Source organism: Anabrus simplex, chromosome X (assembly GCF_040414725.1).
Source record: "Anabrus simplex isolate iqAnaSimp1 chromosome X, ASM4041472v1, whole genome shotgun sequence".
NCBI classification, from domain to species: Eukaryota; Metazoa; Arthropoda; class Insecta; order Orthoptera; family Tettigoniidae; genus Anabrus; species Anabrus simplex.
Window position 1 is genome coordinate 130,665,095 of NC_090279.1, and position 18,982 is coordinate 130,684,076.

At 41.0% G+C, this 18,982-nt stretch overlaps 1 protein-coding gene across 1 annotated transcript in view; it reads left to right on the forward strand.

The window, feature by feature from the left end:
* The first annotated feature begins 708 nt into the window (after positions 1-708).
* The window catches only part of LOC137503350 (hemolymph lipopolysaccharide-binding protein-like), a 33,364-nt gene continuing 15,090 nt past the window's right edge, over positions 709-18,982 (forward strand). Inside the window, exons 1-3 of the mRNA XM_068230907.1 lie at positions 709-861; positions 4,992-5,117; positions 17,441-17,576. Of these exons, the coding sequence (XP_068087008.1) occupies positions 709-861; positions 4,992-5,117; positions 17,441-17,576 (415 nt within the window). The remainder of the gene's footprint in view (positions 862-4,991; positions 5,118-17,440; positions 17,577-18,982) is intronic.

Below are 18,982 nucleotides of genomic sequence, written 5' to 3' on the forward strand. Positions count from 1 at the left end.
TTGAAGAACAAACCAGTAAGATTGAAAAAATGGAAGTATGGATGAGAGAAAAAAACGGACGACATAGTTGCACAGGCGAGAAATAACACCGAGGAAGTGGTAGCATTAAGGGAAAAAGTAGGAAGACTTGAAGAGGAGAATTGCAAGTTGAAAGCAGAAGTGGAAGCAAATACTTTATACAGAAGGAAGAAGTGCTTGTTTATTTATGGAATGCCTGAGGAGTCGAGAGAAGGCAAAGTACTTACTACTTATAAAGTAGTGGACCTTATACAGGGGAAAATGAAAATAAATTTTAGTGAAGTAGATATTGACGATGTGCAGAGAGTGGGGAGAACTAGAGGCAACAGGCCTATAAAGCTACAATTGTTTTCAACGTTGATGGCGGATGTTGTGTTAACAAATGCGGGAAACGTCCAGAGGGAGGAGATATGGATAAAGAGAGACGTTGGAAGTGACGCGATCAGAAATGAGAGGATACTCAGAAAACACAAGATACTGGCTGTAAAACAGGGGCTGAGGGCAACTATTAGAGGTCAAAATCTAGTGGTGTCAGACAGAAGCTGGAAGAGGATCTGGTCTGCGGATAGATTGATGGAGTTAGAGAAGTCAAGACAGGCCGAAGAAAAAGAGTGTAGTGCAGCGATTAGTGGAGATGATAGGCAAAATACCAGAAGTAACAGTGTACCGTGTGAAGAGAGGCAAGGAGAAATGCCAAGTGTTAACGGCAAGGAAAGAGCAGTGGACGGACAGTGCAGTCGAGAGGCTGAAGAACAAATGGGTGATGGGGGCAAGAAGAGTGAGCAGCAAGAAGCTGAGAGAGCCGAGTGTAGTGGTGTAGTAAGGCAAGATCAGGGTACAAAAGTAAGGTCAGTGTTAACCCGGGAGATTTTCGAGCAGAATCAGAGTTTTAGCGGAGGGAGGAATAGAAGCTTAAGGGACATGTGGAGAGTTGCGAAAAGTAATGAGGGTATTGTAACAAGAAGCAAAAAATAATAATATAGCGAGTAAGTAAATAATGTAGTGTTGAGGAATGAGTGTTTGGTATTTGTAGGTGAAGATGAAGTGATATTTTGAAGGTTGTGATGATGTATGAGTGTATGGTATTTGTAGATGGAGATTTATTTGATGGTAGACGAGTGTGTGCTAGGGCTGAAATGTGGTGTTGGAAGTAGAGGTGGTATATGTTGAAATGTGGTGTTGGAAAGGTATGGAGAAGTGTGGGTGTGCTCATGAGTAAGTTGTATCTAATGTGATGGTATATGAGTGGGTGGTATTTGTAGATGTTGAAATGTGGTGTTGGAAAAGTATGAAGATGTAGTGATGTAATTTGGCTATTTGTATGTGGAGTTGGTGTTGTATGAGGTGTTATGTGGTGTGGGAGAAGTGGTGATATAAGATGGTGGAAGGCAGAAGGTGAGTGTAATTGTCGGAGAAGTAGAAGTGGTATATATAGAAATGAGGTGTTGGAAATGTGGTTATGAGGTGATGTATGGCTTGGTATTGAGATGGTTTATTTACGGCTGAATTCGTAGGAGTTGGGAGGTGGTATTATTGTATTGGTGTCTGGTATGAGTATTGAATTTTTGGAGTTGGAGAGAGATGATTTTATTATCATTTTGTAAATTTTGGTTTGTTTGTGTGGAAGGGACGAAGAAATATGATGTTGGAGAGGTGTTGGTATATGATTGCCGAAATTTTTTGGAGATGGAGAGGTAATTTCATTATGGAGTGTTATGACGGAATGAAATGAAATGAAGCAATGTTACCGAGGATTTGTAAAAGTTGTGGTATGGTGGATTGGAATGTAATGACGGAATATTGTTGTTATTATGGCTGGTTTGGTATGCAATCGTGTAATGTTGCTGTGGTAGTTTATTTTGGAGTAGGTCTGGGAACAATAAAGGTGATGAAAATGCTGAAGGTAAACATAGGCATGGTTGGCCTGAGCACACCAAAGCAGAGTAGGTCAAACAGAAAAACAATGGCGGTGTGGGAATGTGCTGAGTAAGAAAGGACAGTTGGTGGAAGGTGTAGTCTTGCTCCGGGATCGCATATGTGATATTTTAAGTTTATTATTTACTGCAAGTAAGGCAAACGGTTCATAGAGGGAATCTACCGTTGGCCAGTTGATTATTAATATTATTATTACTTTATTATTATGATTATTATCATTATTTTATTATATTATTATTATTGTTATTATTATTATTATGATTGACATCACTATTATTATTTTATATGTGGGTAGGGGGTATTTTATATTTAGTTATTTATTTATTTATTCAAATAATTATTTATATGACGTGATAGTGTAGAGTGGCTTAGGAATTGAGTATTTTTTAGAAGGGAAGCATGGACGTGCCATGGGGAAAAAAGGATGGCTGCCGTGGTGACCTATATTTGAAGGCACGTTTCCGGAGCATCTGATGGACTCCATGACGCGCCCAAAGGAGTGCAGGATGGCATGTGGTTTTCTCTCCCTAGTCATGTATAAAGACGGAGTGGGGGTGGGCCCATTCCAAATGAAGAAGGGGGTGGGAGGGGCCCACGCAGATTAGAGTTAAGAAGATAAGATGGGAATAGAGGAATAGGAGAAGGGAGCGGCGCCAGTTAAGTGGATGGGCCGCATTGGATTGGTGAGAGGGAATCACATTGTCACCTGTGAGGATTATGGGGGTCCATAGTTAGACCCCAGGGAGAGGGCCGGCCATGTCATCGACGGGAGGGTGGCCTTTCTCTCACCAAGGGTGATGACATGGCCGGACAGTAGTAGTAGTAGTTAGTTAATATTATGCTCTATTGTGAACATGTATTGGGGCTAATCGCCTGTGTTGTTCATTAATAAACACGTTAATATACAAGGAAACACCGCCGTCCAGTAACACTGCCTTGCAGAATTCGCTCTTAATCATACTATGACGAGACAATGCTTCACCTGTTCCATTGCAATGGTCTTGCTTTCTTGAAATGTAGCCACCTATTCTAGTCCAATAGTCCTCTCTTACCTGTACCGCCCTGTTGATACGCCCTGCAATGGTAAATAGCGATGAAGTCCATTTGGCCTCCTGAATATAAAATATCTGCTCTATCTTGCTTGGGTCCTGCTAGTTGATCCTCACGGAAATGAATTTTCCTAAACAAAAATGTTCTTCTATCAGAACAGTTTGACATTTTGAAGATGTGTCCAATATAGCCATAAAGAATACTTTCCTCAGCTTCCGCTTATCACATTTCATGCCGGGGATACTATAGACTCTGAATTAATTTGGTATAGCTCCTTCATGCAAACTGCCAAGTAACTGGGGAGGTGCTCAGAGATAAATAGGTAGTTATGTCCAACTTTGTCACATTTAGAGAATATGTATGGTAGAATACTAGAGAAAAGTCGTAGGTATTTTATGTTCACTGTATCGTGGCCTCGTAAAGTTGTATATGCTGTCACCTGTGTGAAATACCTTGAAATGTCAGGTATTCTAGTAGTTTGTCTTTCTGGGACAAATGTCCCTATTGCTCCCTGTTGTTGAAAGGACATTATCAACCTGAAGGAAAATTGGTATTTGGAGCTTGGGTGAGCTATCGCCAGTCAGTTTTCATTCAATCATTCAGTAGTTCAACAATTTAATCAGCCTATCAATTTATATAACATCAAATAGATTGTCGAATCGAAATGTATAAAAATAAATCCTTCCAGAAAGAGCAGCTGTTTCTCTATTTAAAGAGTGAATTTTTGAGCCAAGTTTTCTTGTACTGATTGACTTTCGTGTGTTTCATCTGATGGCGGATTAAGGGAGAGGAAGCGACTCAGTACCCTGAACATGAGCTAATTAACAACGTATGGCAGAACTTTAACTATGTGAATCTCGGGAGAGATTTCGATGTTTTTAGTAAGCACGCGACAGTTAGGGTGTCCGCATTTCTGTGAAATGTATGTAGGGCTTTCTCTGGTGTTTGGTTTCCTTAATATAGAGAGGGTAACCAGGTAATACTAAACTCGTGGGTAAAATACCCCTTCTGCGTTAAGGGTCTGTGATGTCAGGCAATCGTAAATAATGTATTATACTGCCCCGAAAACAGGCGTATTCTAAAATCATTGTGAACTACAATCGAGGGTTCGAGCCCAGTCTGGTGTAAAACTAGAAACCACGGTTCCTTCCGATTCGGTTTACCTTTTGCAAAACCATTTACGAATTCGATATCAGAGTTCGAGCCCCGACCAATGTAATGTGTTCTGGAAGCTGCGGCTTCTCTACGTGAATTATGAGTTTTCCATCTGTAAAGACTAGCACGGGTCATCAGACTGTGACAGACGCGAGTCCTCTCCCCAGATATGTTGTTAAATATCAGAGCTTTCGAGATCTTAATTGTACATTTCTCGAGCGTTGAAATTCCATTTCTTGGTTCACGTTCAAAGAGTTAGAAAGGAAAGAAAAAACAATTCCGAATATATTGTATTGGTAAATATTACCTCTGCACCTTACGCTCTCTGCCCCGTGGAAGTCACTGCAATCAGTGTTCAGTGAGAAACTACCACAGGATGAGTTCCCCGCATAATAGTTACTTGGACTAGATGGGGCTGTAGTCTTACTCCAGTATATAAATGTAGGCCACGACAGGGAGAAAATGTAACAAGGGACGTGGAACTGTCAGATAATTGAACATACGTATATTCCTTTAACAAAGTTCATTAAGCTCTCATGATTATAATTAAAAAGTAGTTTGGATCAAGTTCATAAATCTTTCCAGAATACATAAAACTGCACGGGGAAACAAACGATTACATTACATAGGTGAATACTGCGCGCTGTTTTGTTAACTGACCATCAAAGTTGTCAAACTGGGCTGACAACTAAGGTAATGTGTTTGTTTGACTGACGTTGGATAGATGAAACCGAAATCAGTGTTCTGCATTGAAGTACCAACTTTTCTGTCACAACCTCCTTTCGAATGTCACTTCAGTCATAGTTAACTGTTGAACTCTGTACATTTTCCAGGTTCTCTTGCTCCTGACGCTAGCAGTTTCACAGGCGAGCGCAGATCACTGTGCATCGTCCGTGGGCTCTAAGTTGGACGTGTCTGTGCATGGCCACAAGAACGCCAGTGGACATTGGATGATAACGGTACCGTGTGTTCTCAATTGCAGAGTTGTGCTTCTGTGTTGGATGGATAATATTTTATGTTTATGTTATAAATAAACGTTTTTTATTGCTTTATATTCAAAATGTTTGCATGCGCCATTCGAATTTAACACAACTTTTAAAGTACAGTAATACAGTTTGTGGAATTAATCTGATAGGTACTTGGTATCGAACCGCTGCCTTCGTGATGTACAGGTTGTTCTGTTGCTCTTATGACGTCACGCAAAGTGGCGAACTCTTTACTCCGTCCGACCCGTGCAATGCAAGGACGTAATATTATGTCTCTACTTCTTAATCATGAAATATTCACAAATGTTGATTTAATATAACAGGCAAGATCATTACCAACTGTAATCGCATCACAATTCGTAAGTCAGGTCTATATAATTTTATCTAAGTGGGTTTTAAGTGTGATTTACACGTTCGAAGCTTGAGAGTTTTTCTCTTCAGTTTACCCAACAAAGAATTATTATACATTAATACAAATATGGAGACAATAAACGCACAAATGGTTCAGGGAGGACACGAAATGAGGAGTGAGGTAGTTTGATTATCTGATTATTTTTTATTCTACCATTAATCAGAGATATCAGGGTTCGAATCCATGTGTTGCATGTACTCGAGATATTTTATTCTAGAACTGAACAGAGAGAACAGGGAACGAATTCAAGACTACATTTTTTCTGTTAAGGTGACTGTTGTGTTTGCGTCATAAAGTTGATGTTATATTCGAGAAATAAGGAAAGAGAGGTAGATTCCCGTTCAGTTTTATTCCGTGCAATCACCGTCTGAATGCGTGTCAATTGCTATCTTTTTTACCAACAAGTTATCGCACTCCTAACATATATTTAAAACCAAGCCAAGTTTCCCTGTTCAGAACACGGGCGAATGTATGCTGACTATTCAAATCGCTACAAACATACATTTATATCTGGAATGTATGAGTAATATAAGGTAGCAACAGACTGTACATGTTGCTCTTGGTAGAGGGCACAGCACAATGCATTGCCGGTCCTCTGTAACGGGGGAGGTCACGCGTCGGATGGAGACGTTAAGACTTGCACAAGATGGCGACTGGAAGGGGGCGCATATCACAAGATATGTAAGGATAGACCCCTCCAGGGGTCACATCGGGAAGGGGATCTCAAATATGGATTTGGGAAGGGGCATCTCTCCAACCTGTGATGTTAGATCTCTGTAAGGTGATGTCAGGAAAGGGCATGTCAAGAAGGGCAGCTAGACTTAAAACTTGGGTCCTTTGAATTTAGGTCTCTCTAAAAAGGTGTCGGGAAAGGCGTATGTTAAGAAGGGCAGTTAGCTTTAAAACTAGGATCCTCTGAGGTTAGGCCCTTCTAAGGTGGTGTCGAGAAGAGTTACTTGGCTGTAAAACTAGTTTCTGTGTAGTTACGCCCCCAGTCGTTCTCTCTTCCTAAAATTCTGCGCCAGCACGTGGCTAAGTCCCGTCATGATAGCAGCTGTGAGGTTAGGGTCGTTCAATATTCCGCGCCCAACACGAGCACGTGGTTAGGACTTGTCAAGCTGACAGCAGTGAGGTAGCCATGCACACTTATTCAAACTCCGCGCCAAACCAGTGCACATGGTTATGACCTGTTACGATGACAGCAGTGAGGTTGGAATCGCCGACTTATTCAAAGTCCCCGCTATAACAAGTGCACGAGGTTAGGACCAGTTAAGATGTCAGTAGTGAGTTTAGCCATGAGCACTTATTCAAAAATCTGCGTAAGAAAACAAAAGTGAAGTTAGTGTCTGTCAAGATGCACGAGCACGTGGCCGTGACGTCATGGTCACATGACCGTGACATCATGGGTCCAATGACCTTGCCAGGGGTAAATGACCTCGTGGGACATTGCTGACGCAGCACCCATTGTTTTTGAATCCGCGTTGTCCTACTACTACCAATAATAATGGTCATACGTACAGTAGCTTTCTTGTTTCGTTTTTTCCTTGACACTTGTGGCACTACCCTTCAGTCCCTTTCTTCTACACAAATTTGTATCAGTTTTTGATTAGGAATAGCCATGTTTTCCCAAATATTAATACGCCGACTTGTAAGATCTGTTAGTTACTTCCCACATTCACGGAAATTGCCGAGGAATAACTTCTTAATTATTACTTAAGTGTTAACTATTAAGTTACATTGCTTCAAACATCTAAACATTATCTACCAGCAATGATTTAAAGATGTTAAAAAGTATGCATAAAATGTTGCTGGGCTGAGTGACTCAGGCGGTTGAGCGCTGGCCTTGCGACCCTCATATTAGTGTGTACTTACTTGTATAGTTGTGTGGCAACTGCGAAACTCCATACACTTTTTTAAAATTTGCAACACATTATACTTACGCCTAAAAGTGATGTAAGATAACAATTAAATAAGAAATTCCACGGGAAGTGTTACGTCCCTTGAGTTGATATTACTCAGCACGAGAAGATACCATACCTAACCTAAACTATGCGGTCTCAAGTAGAGGAGCAAGGACAGTTCAACACTCGGAAATGAGTCAGCACCCGAGGTCTAGTAGTGTAGCAATGCAGGTTCCAATGCAAGGTCATTGAACCCCAGTATAGTAGATAAGCAATGTCGATTTGCGCATTTTGCATAAGAGAGCGAATCTAACCTTACAGTCGCTATGTTGAGGGGCCTAACCATACTTTAACGCCTAGCTGCCCTTCCCGACACCCAAGAGAGAGAGCCTAAACTTACATCCACCAACTGGAAGTGACTACCCTTAGTTTCACGTCAAGAGCCCTTCCCGACGCCAACTGAACAAGATGGCGCCCATACACATCATCTAATGAGACGGCCTAGGGGCGCTTGCGCAAGGTGGCACATGTTCTTATGAGACGGCCTAGGGTTACGTGCGAAAGATGGCGGCTATACATAGCCTCTTATCAGACGGCTTAGGGGCACTTGCGCAAGATGGTGCCTACACATAGATGGCTTAAGCGCTCTTGCGCAAGATGACGGCTATACAGAAGCTCTTTTAGAGAAAGCTAGCTGACAGGCCTACTGTTCAAGATTGCGAATGTACAGAAGGTCTTATGAGACGGCCTAGCGGCGATTGCAAACGATGGCGGGTATACACCGGCTCTTAGGTCGAAAGATGATTGCCATGGGTGAATGCACAAGATGGGGGCTATACAGGGGCTATTATGGAGAAAGATTACGGCTATGGACCATTGCACAAGATGGCACACATGGACTGCTATAAGAACGCCTAGTGCCATAGGAAATATATTGGTTACATTTAAACCCCTAGCAGTCGATCAAATTATCGAATAAACAATGTAACTTGAAATTATGTTTGGGAATATACTAATTGAATCTGTTGGCATTGCTTATAAAAGCTTGTAGCTAATGCAGGAGCGATAAAGCCGAATAAATCGTGCTACACACATGATAGGGAATGGAACTCAGGGGCCACATCTTAATAGAAGGACGGTAAAATGACTCTTCCTCCTCCTCCTCCTCCCCTTTCCTAGAGATAAAGGCCTAAATGGCTAATGGTCTAAACGGCTAATGGGCTAAAGCGCTAATGATATCTTATTAGAAGTGCAAAAATGTAAAAGAACACCTTCTCCTCGTAGGCATAAAGGTCTCAATTTCTAAACGGCTAAGGGGCTAAAGGGCTAATGGCCTAAAGGGCTAATGGGATAAAGGGCAAACCGGCAAAAGTTCTAAAGGGCAAAATTGCTTACATTTTTATAGTATTTAGGGAGCCTCTCCTCTCTTTATTAGGGCTTGAGTCCAGCTTTACAGCTAGAGCGGAGTTAACACCCTGAGGAGGGGAGAATGATGGAAAAGAGTCTGTACCAATATAGGTAATCGTTCTACTATATGCTACAGAAGGATGACGTAGATGAGAGTGAAGGTGAGGGATGGGAATGTAGGAAGGTGTTTAGGCTGTTGTGCTGTCGGGAGAGAGCTTGCAGGAAAGTTCTTCACTTTGAAGAGCTATTAGTCAATAATACCTGCACAACGTAATTCTTGTTGTATTTCAAAAATATTTTTATACTCTGAGTAACCAGCATCTTGACTGGCTCTTAGAAGTTGCAAACGTTTTACAACTACGTTGGGGTCCTTACAGTATCTTACGTCAACGTGGGGTAAGATAGGATTGTTGTTAATTTTGAGCCTATATGCAGACATTTGATGTGTAGGGACTTGCTTTAATGTAATACGTGCTTCATCAGTAGCGCTTCCAGGTACAAAATTAACTTGTTTCCATAGCATGAAAAGTTGAAATTTTCTTCCACTCTATGTTGCATCTCCTGCACTGCGACAGAACCTGAAGTAGACTTAGAAAATGAAGTAAAATCATAAAGCTCTAATGGCAATGAAATACTGAGATCTTCTCTTTCTTCTTCTCCTTTTCTTTTATTATCACTATTATTACCCTTATTTTCATAACTATGACATTGCCTCTCTTTATCTCGAAATGTGTGCTTAGTAACAGAACTTGAAGCAGGCCAAGACAGCAACGGAGAATTAAAAATCTCACGCAGAGGTGTACTTTTTAAAAATTAATCAAAGTTTTCTGGACTACGGTTGAACTCTTTATATTTTCTTCTCGCTGAATCTACATTACACGCGGCTTCGTGACGTTGAACGTTCTATGCGTTCTTGAACTCTCTTCTACAATATTTACATTGGAAAATTGTCCTACGTGATATCTCCTGACGTTTCTTGTGTTAATCTCTGGAAATATTTTTCCACACACTTTGCAAATATAGCTAGAAATAGGTTTTTCAACGAAGGACTTTAATTTTTTGCCAACAGATTCTTCATTGAAAGATACAAGTTAAATCTACTAGACACTTGTTACTCTATAGTTCGATGATGCGAAGAGCTTAACGATTAGCAGTAACCTAACACAAAAGCGTATAAGCAAGGTAGTAACAGTGAGGTTTAGCCCCGTCAAGATGGCAGCAGTGGGGTTAGCGATGTTCTGTTGTTTAAAGTTCGGTGCCCACGTGGTTAAATATGGCAGCTGTTGTCTTGACAGGTGTCAAAAAAGCACGTGGATTTTATATTCCGCTCCACGACGTGCATAAGGTGGCAGCAATTAGGTTTAGCGCTATAAGGATGGCAGCAGTGAGGTTTGCGATGCTATATTGTCCTTAAGAGTGAGGTTTGGGTCCGTTAATATGACAGCTCTTACCCTGGCAGTTGTTACAAAAGCACGCGGCCAACACGTGAGTTTGTTTACACACAGGAGCACGTCGTCGCGACGTCACGGTCACGTGGTATGCTGCGCCTGCACCCGTAGTTCATAATCCGCGCGGATGTGGTTAGAACTTGTCAGAAAGCAGGTAGATTTTATATTTCGTACGCCTTCGACGTTAAGATGTCGGCTGTTATCTTAGCATGTCCGATCTATGAGCACTACAAGCGCTACAAGTTCTGTTACTAAGCACACATTTCGAGATAAAGAGAGGCAAGTTCATGATTATGATAATAAGGATAATGATGCTGATAATAATGGAAAAGGAGAAGAAGAACTCAGTGTTTCATTACCATCAGACCGTATGGTTTTACTTCATTTTATAAGTGTATTACACGTTCTGTCGCCGTGCAAACATCCCAAAAAGATGTCTGTGTGTTGGGTCACCAGCCCAGAGGCTGGTTGGATACTCAAATAGCACTACGAAAGGTTATGCATTTATAAAGAAACCCCAAAAGCCAATGGCAGCACCAAAATGAGGCGTACTAGGCAAGATGAGGAGTGAGGTAGTTTGCTATTGCTTTCCTCACTGGGTCAGAAAGTACTACTATTGCAGCACGACTGGCCCTGTGAGCAGCACCTTTCATAACACTCAGATGCACCCTAGCAGCTTCCATATTATCACAGCCATGGATGTTGACTGGGACTTCGTAGGAAGCTACATTTTACTCTGGCCTGTGCCAAGAGATGGATGCAAAAGTACTGTATCCGTAAAGAAATGACAGAAGGCTACCCAGAAAGATATACAAAATAAAGTAGAAGAAAATTTCAACGCTTCATTGTTATCGAAAGATGTTAAGTTTGTACCTGGAAACGCTGCTGCTGAAGCACGTATTACATTAAAACAAGTCCCTACCCATCAAATGTGTGCATATAGGCTCAAAGTTAACAACAATCCTACGTTAGCCCATGTAAGGATCCCAACCAACTCGTAAAATATTTGCAACTTCTAAGAGCCTATAAAGATGCTGACCTTGCATTGGAACCTGCATTGGTACACTACTAGACCTCGGGTGCTGACACATTTCTGGGAGGTGAACTGTCGTTGCTCCCCTACTGTCTCATTATCTACATCAATTCTGATGTGATAAGTTTGAAGAAGGAACATTCAATATACTTAAATTAATGTTAAGTTATGCCTTTCAACAGTCACAATTATCCATGGAATGAATTTCAATCGCAACTTGTAGCATTCACTTAGCTCATTAAATTGATCAGCTGATGGGTTTGGCGCGCTTTCTACAGTACGGCCTGTTTATTACGAAGGCAGTGATCAAACCAAAACCTCATTTACATGTGCTAACCACTAACGGCTTTAGGAAGAGACAATAAATATCAGTGAGGTATCCCATAGCAGAAGTAATTACATACATGTGTAGTGTTATCGCTGGGACTTGGGCAAGCGATTTAAATTATATCTGCCTTCTTCCTAATCGGCTTGCCCCAAGACAAGCAGTCTGCTTGTTCACGACATGGTCACCGGATGCGCTAGGAGTAGTTAGCAGAATTAATACTCACAGACTCTACTCTAAGGAGGCTGTGGATTTGGCCATTGATTTCAGTTAAGCAATCTCCGTATTGATTGTGCTTCTTTTGGGTTCGCCGACTGTTTGCGAAGTTTGTTAGTGTGTTTTACATATGTGATTGTGTTGTCCTCCGTTGCTCAGGTTTTATGACAATGTTTCCCATAAATTCTTAAGTTTAGCTGTGAAGAAGACGACAGCCACCTTGTTATAGTTAATTGTTTGTCGTTGATTGTAAAATTTCGCCTTGAAAGGTATATTGTGTTAGTTAACACCACCTATGTGTCCTTTACACCAACTAAGGAACGGTAGCCATGTTTTGTTAGTATTCAAGCATCGTATATTTCCAGTTTGATTTTCAACGTTTAAGTTACTTGTTCTTTGTTATTGTGTGTGTCAGACAGAATATAACGAACAATTGTCTGTCGTCTATGTAGGAAACCAGGTGACGCTAGATCCAATGTATTACTTTTTCTGTGAGATACGTCATTCGAGGATTCACGGATTATGTGCTGGCATCTCTGATGTGGAAGTTCAGGATCTTACTTGCACTACTGACTCAAGGTGTGGGCTGCGGGTTAGAATTCACCCACGGTAACCTCAGTCTGTCGTAAAAGGCGACTAAAAGGGGACCGAGTGGCCGTCGATGTAAGTGACCCGCCTGAATGTCAACAGCCTCCTCCGCGGGTGGATGAACGAATTGAGGTTACGGCACTCTCTTGTCCTTGGAGTGAGAAATTGCCCCTAAAGGCGGATGACCTATACATATTGGTCAACGGCATGGAATGGAGAAGGCAACGGGAAACCTCTCCATTAAGGATCCTAAGGATATCCCAAGTAGAATGCAAACAATGGGAGCTGACATTAATGAGGAAACGTTGACTACTGATCATGGATTTCGGAACCCTAGATATAGCAGGAGAGGTAAGAGCGCTTCTCAGGTCATTAGCAAGCGAAATCGCACTAAAACCGCCATGAAGATGGGAACATGGAATGTACGAACGCTATTGAAAGCTTGAAAACTGGTTGAATTGAGAGGCCAGATGAGGAAGTATGAGGTAGATATATTAGATATACGTGAAGCAAGATGGAAAGGAAATGGAGACTTCTACAGTGATGAGATTACAGTAATTTAAGTTGCGCAGAGAAAAGAGGAAAGCATGGAGTGGCACTTATAATAAGAAGAAAATGGTCAAATAATATTTTTAGTACCTACCATGGCCGCTACCGATTAAAGATGGCGAAAATTAATAGTGCACCTGAGGACTTGGTAATAATTCAGACATATTTCCCACCATCGGCTCATAATTTGGAAGAAGTGGAGACTATGTATGAGGTTACAGAAGTAATATTAAAACAAACTAAAGAAAAAGATAATGTCGCTATAATGGGCAATTTTAATGCAATAGTGGGATTCCGTACAAGCAACAAGACAGTAGGAAATTTTGGTCTTGGGGAAAGAAATGCAAGAGGTCAAACTTCGGTAGATTCCTGCAGTAAAAATGATATGGTTATTACAAACACATTATTTGAAGTTCCTCTTAGAAGAGGTACACGTGGAAGTCGCCTGACAAAAGACGATTTCAGTTAAGGGCTTAAAGTCAGATTAGAACAAAATACGGAAGAGGAAAAGAGAAATGGACCAAAAGCTTTGCTGAAGAGATAGAAGAAAGTACGGAAAAGGGAAAACAGGATCAAATTTATAAGAAAATCGGTACCCTTCACTACAAAATTGGAACTAAATCTCCAGTAGTAAAAAATAAAGAAGGAATATTACTGGTAGACAACGATAAGATATGTGCTCGCTGGAAACAATACATGGAAGAACTGTACGGTGATTACGACTTCAAGAATGAAAATAATCAAATTGAAGACATCAATGAGTGTGGAAGAGAAATGCAATGTCCTCCAATCATGAGACATGAATTTTAACATGCCATTCGGGGCTTGAATGTAGGAAAACAATCGGTGTTGATGATATCCCTGGAGAATTACGGAAAAATTTAGGTATCAACATAAAGACCAATTATTCAGAGTAATAACTGAATGCTACGAAAGATGAATCGTGGCAGAAGATTTCACACAATGCAGAGCCATTACTATACAGAAAATAGGAAGGGCAGGTGACCGCACCGGTTATAGGACACCTTCAATATTAACACATGGCTCCAAGATACACATTCATATGGTCAAGAGAAGAATAAACAGGAGGTAAGTATGTTGGAGAAGACCAATTTGGATTTAGATAAGGCAGAGGAGCAAGAGAATCAATTCTGGCCTTACGCATGTTAGTGGAGAGAAGGATTGAAATGAATAGAACAACTTGTCTTACCTTCATTGACTTAGAAAATGCCTTTGACAATGTGAACTGGGAACTACTGTCTAGAACTATGAGCAAAATAGGACTGGACTGAAAGGATATAAGGGTGTTTAATCAACTGTATCTGAACCAAAGCACAAAAATAATCATCAAGCAGGCAGAAGAAAAGCCAGTATTATAAAAGGAGTTAGACTACACTGGCCGCAGAAAAATCTAACTGACTTGGAGGAAAATTTCTCCTCCAAGCCAGAGGACGAACCCTTTTCACTGCTAAGTTGGAATAAAATGAATGTGGAATCTAATAAAAGTTAAGAGGGAGAAGCTTTTCTTAAGAAACGGCTCTTTTCAGCGTTGAAGTTTGAGTTATTTAGTGAATTGTGGTGTTATAATTTGGAATAGGCCTAGTTATCATTCTAGTCCAGGTCATACTACTACTACTGCTACTACTACTACTAATAAATAAGCCTCTGCCTTAGGCCTAAGTGTGCAACTGCTCAATCAAAACAGCGCGTCATAGTAGAAATCGAACAGGTGGAATACTATGTTGAACCAGTGTGTTACGTATCAGCAGTATCAGAAAATGGATGAACCAAAGGAATAGCATGCTAAAGGAGAAAGATTTCAAACTACCCAGCTATTTCCAGCCGATATTCAGTCAGTCTGTTATACTCGGTTCACAGTAGTAATCCCATCTATCGGATATGAGTGGCAGCATAAGGGACAAAGAATATCACAAAAAACAATGGTCAATGAAATGATATTGCTGATCAATGTTATGCGCTTTCGACATTTAAGGCTTTCACATTTAGTTTTCTTCCGACTCTGAAATACCACTGTTATCACGGTCGGTACGGTAAAACTGAATGAAACATAAAAGATCGGAAATTGTACTCTCTATAATATTTGTTACGTAGTACTTTTCGACAGCACCAATAACACAGGTATTTAAAAATTAAATTTTAGGCACCTCCCCGTAGAATACCTTTTCATCCAGCTTAGCCTCTAGTTTTTTTATTCCCAACTCTAAATACCGATTTTCATTAAATTCTGCTATCCCAATTTCTCGTGGCTCGGCGTTGATATGGATTCAGTGACAAAAATACAAATTCATGAATATTTCTGTTATCACAGCGGGTACGGTAAAAATGTATGACAGAAATGATCGGAAATTTAATTCTATGAAACTTTAGTTATGTAGTATTTATCGATAGGACCAATAATAATATAAATATTTGAGAATTAAGTTTTGGGCCAACCCCTAAACTATCATTACTTTCACTCAGCGTGAATAAAATTATTTATAGCCTAGATTGTAGTGACTCATCCACGGACTTCTCGTGATGCGTGTACATACATACATGCATACATACGTACATACATACATACATACATACATACATACATACATACATACATGCATTCCTACCTTCACGAACGTCAACAATGTGTGAAAGCTAATAATGTAATCGTTCCCTCGTGGCGTCACGTGAATAGACGAGTCCCTCAAAGCTCTGTACTCGGACCTTCTCTTATCGCACTCTTTGTGAATGGCGTATCATCGATTTTAAGACATTGCAAATACTGCATGTACGCTGACAACCTTCAACTCTACACAGACTGTACAACGCAAGACCTTCAGGAAAATATAGACTTACTAAACATTGACTTACAGACTGTTAGTGAATGGTCTGCTGCCAACGGCCTTCAAGTGAATCCTACAAAGTCACAAGTGATCCTTCTAGGCTATCAACATCAAATGGCAAATATTAATAAACTTCCATTGCCGAGAGTAATCCTTCAGAATGTTGCAATTCCTTTTGTACCACAAGTGAAGAACCTCAGCGTTATCATGGACGAACGCATGATTTGGTCTGGACATATCTTACATATCTGCCAAGAGGTTTTATCTGCTCTTCATTCTTTATATAAATATTTATTTCCAATAAAACTGCCTGGATCTATAAGAAGTAGTCCAGCCAAGTCTTATCTATTACTACATAGCCTGGAGCCTTAAGAAGTAGTCCAGCCAGGTCATATCTACTGCTACAAAGCCTGGATCCATAAGAAGCAGTCCAGCCAAGTCTTATCTATTACTACACACCATGGAGCCGTACCGGTATCAAGTAGTCCATCCAGACGTTATCTACTGCTAAACTGCCTGGAGCCTTAAGAAGTATTCCAGCCAGATCATATCTACAGCTAAAAAGCCTGGAGCCATGTTAAGTATTCCAGCCAGGTCATATCTACAGCTAAAAAGCCTGGAGCCATGTTAAGTATTCCAGCCAGGTCATATCTACAGCTAAAATTCCTGGAGCCATGTTAAGTATTCCAGCCAGATCATATCTACAGCTAAAAAGCCTGGAGCCATGTTAAGTATTCCAGCCAGATCATATCTACTTCTACACTGGCTGGAACCGTAAGAAGTAGTCCAGCCAGGTCATATCTACATCTACGCTGCTTCGAGCCATAAGCCAGGTGATATATACCGCTACACTGCCTAGAACTGTAAGAAGTAGTCCAGCCAGGCTATATCTACTGCTAAACTGCCTGGAATGATAACAAGTACTCCCTGTATCTGTAATTTGCTGTTGATTTCCTCCATTCCTAACTTCTAAAATTGGTATTTCCTGTGTTAAGGAGATATTATCGAGGACTTAGAGTACGTCATCAGTCTTCTTGGTGAGCTTAAATATTTCACAGCTACGCAGAGCAACCGAACACCAAATGCTATTTAATGTTTAAAAGTTAATTCTCGACACAGTTACGAGTTACCTCGCAACATTGGTCATGAGACTTCAGAAGCGTCGTTTGATAAAGTTGGACATGTTGTCAAATTTTACAGCAGGAGGATGATGCCCAGAAAACCCGAAAACTCGTGCTTTATAAAATCAATTTTGAACATACGAACAATACACTGAATAAAATGACTCTGCGATTTTCAGAGTAATGTCTCAGAATAAGGAACAAACAACACGTCTCCAATTACCACTCTATGCTACGGCGAAACGTCGAATAAAACACCAATCATCGTTGTGTGATGTCGTAGATGGGCATAATGGCATTTCTTGTGACATGCGAAAAAATAAAAAATAATCACGAGTGTGATGAGGCAGGATTGTTCCAAATGCGTGCTCCATATCGACCTTGGAATTACAGTGGATTGTCAACTAAATGTAGGCTATAATTTTCTATGTCTAAGGTTTGCAATCTTCGTTACAGGTTGATACGCGGCGATTCACATCGACGGAGAACCAATGGGAATTAGCCGTGAATGTCCACCAAGAAAGAAGGTCATGTGATAGCAGTGAAATTGAGCAGCTTGTTTCGGTGACTACTGTACATCGACCAGTTCACGGTAATGAAACTCTCATACACACTCGGTATCCCTTAACTCAAAGCAGTAGGAGCCCAGTGTTTGTGGGCGGTTATCAGCTAGGGAGCGTGCTCGTGTTAGTCTCCTACCTGTTCGATATAGGAGACTGGACAACGCGTTCTGATATTCCGGAGAGGATTGGAATTAATTACAGGGAGCGAAGAATAACAGAAACTGTAGTGGTCAGAATAATGGAAGCAACAATCCGCCAGCGAGCGGGTAGGCGTGTAGTCTGCCTCTCTTACATCTTAATGTGTATATAGCGCAGGCAATAGTAGTCATTGTTCTGGAGGAAATCAAAGAAATACTAAATAAGAGCAGTGGAATGTAGTAGATAAAGTAAGGTGAAGCAGGTGATATTGGACTAGGAATTGTAGTGATTAAGGAGGTGGAGGAATTTGGGGAACTAGGAAGTAGAATAATCAATGACAGGAGAAGCTAGCAGGACGAAACCTTCTACTCACCATGAATATACCATTCAGGCAGTCGTTTATGGAAGTATTTGTCTGAAACGAGAGACTGCATGGGATAGCAACATGCTAAGCAGAGAAAGTGAGTAGAGGCCTTTAAAATGTGGGGTTACAGAAGAATGCTTAAGGTAAGTAATGGAAACTCGTGTCCTTGCCTTGAGGGCGTGCAGATTTTTCCAGCCGCACTCTCAATGGAGGTGAGCGTATTTAACTATATACCTGTCGTCCTGCAAACATTAAGTTTCTCAAAGCGGTGGTTATAAAAGTGTGGGCACACTTGAATTGCAAGTAATTGCGCTAACCGTTACACTATGGAGCTTAAGACGAGATTGGACGATCATAGCAAAAACGAAGAGCAGGTGACTGGACAGCGATATGGGATAAGCTTAGGGTTTCGACGGAGAACGGGAACAATGTACAGGGTGCGATGAGAGGGGAAGTTCCGAAAGACAGGTACGCTAACATTTTCAGGGGAAGGAAACTGAGGGAAAAGGGATCAAGACAAGTGGAATTTTCACTAGAGTATCCGTGAGGCACCGCTGGTAAAACACAGAGGGAAAGAGGGGGATTTGAAAATGTTACAGGTAGTAGGGAGATCAGAGAAAAGGGAAACGTAGAGTAGAGGGCGTGAAAGAGGATCAAGAGAAGGAGAAAATGGAGGATGAAGTAGGATCTGCGAACATCAAAGAAGATTAGGGAGAGTAGTAGGGGAGGGAATCTAATGAGGTGGATGGGGTCGACGCTCTGATCATTGAGGGCTCTATAGTTAGGCTCAGGAGAAGTGCGTGGAGGAAAGGGAACCGAGGTAGGGGAGTTAGGTTATGTCAGAAGTTGACGAAAGACTAGTGTAATGATTGTGTGGTAGTTTCAATGCTGGTACGAACAACGTACGACAAGCAGGAATAACTACCGACATAG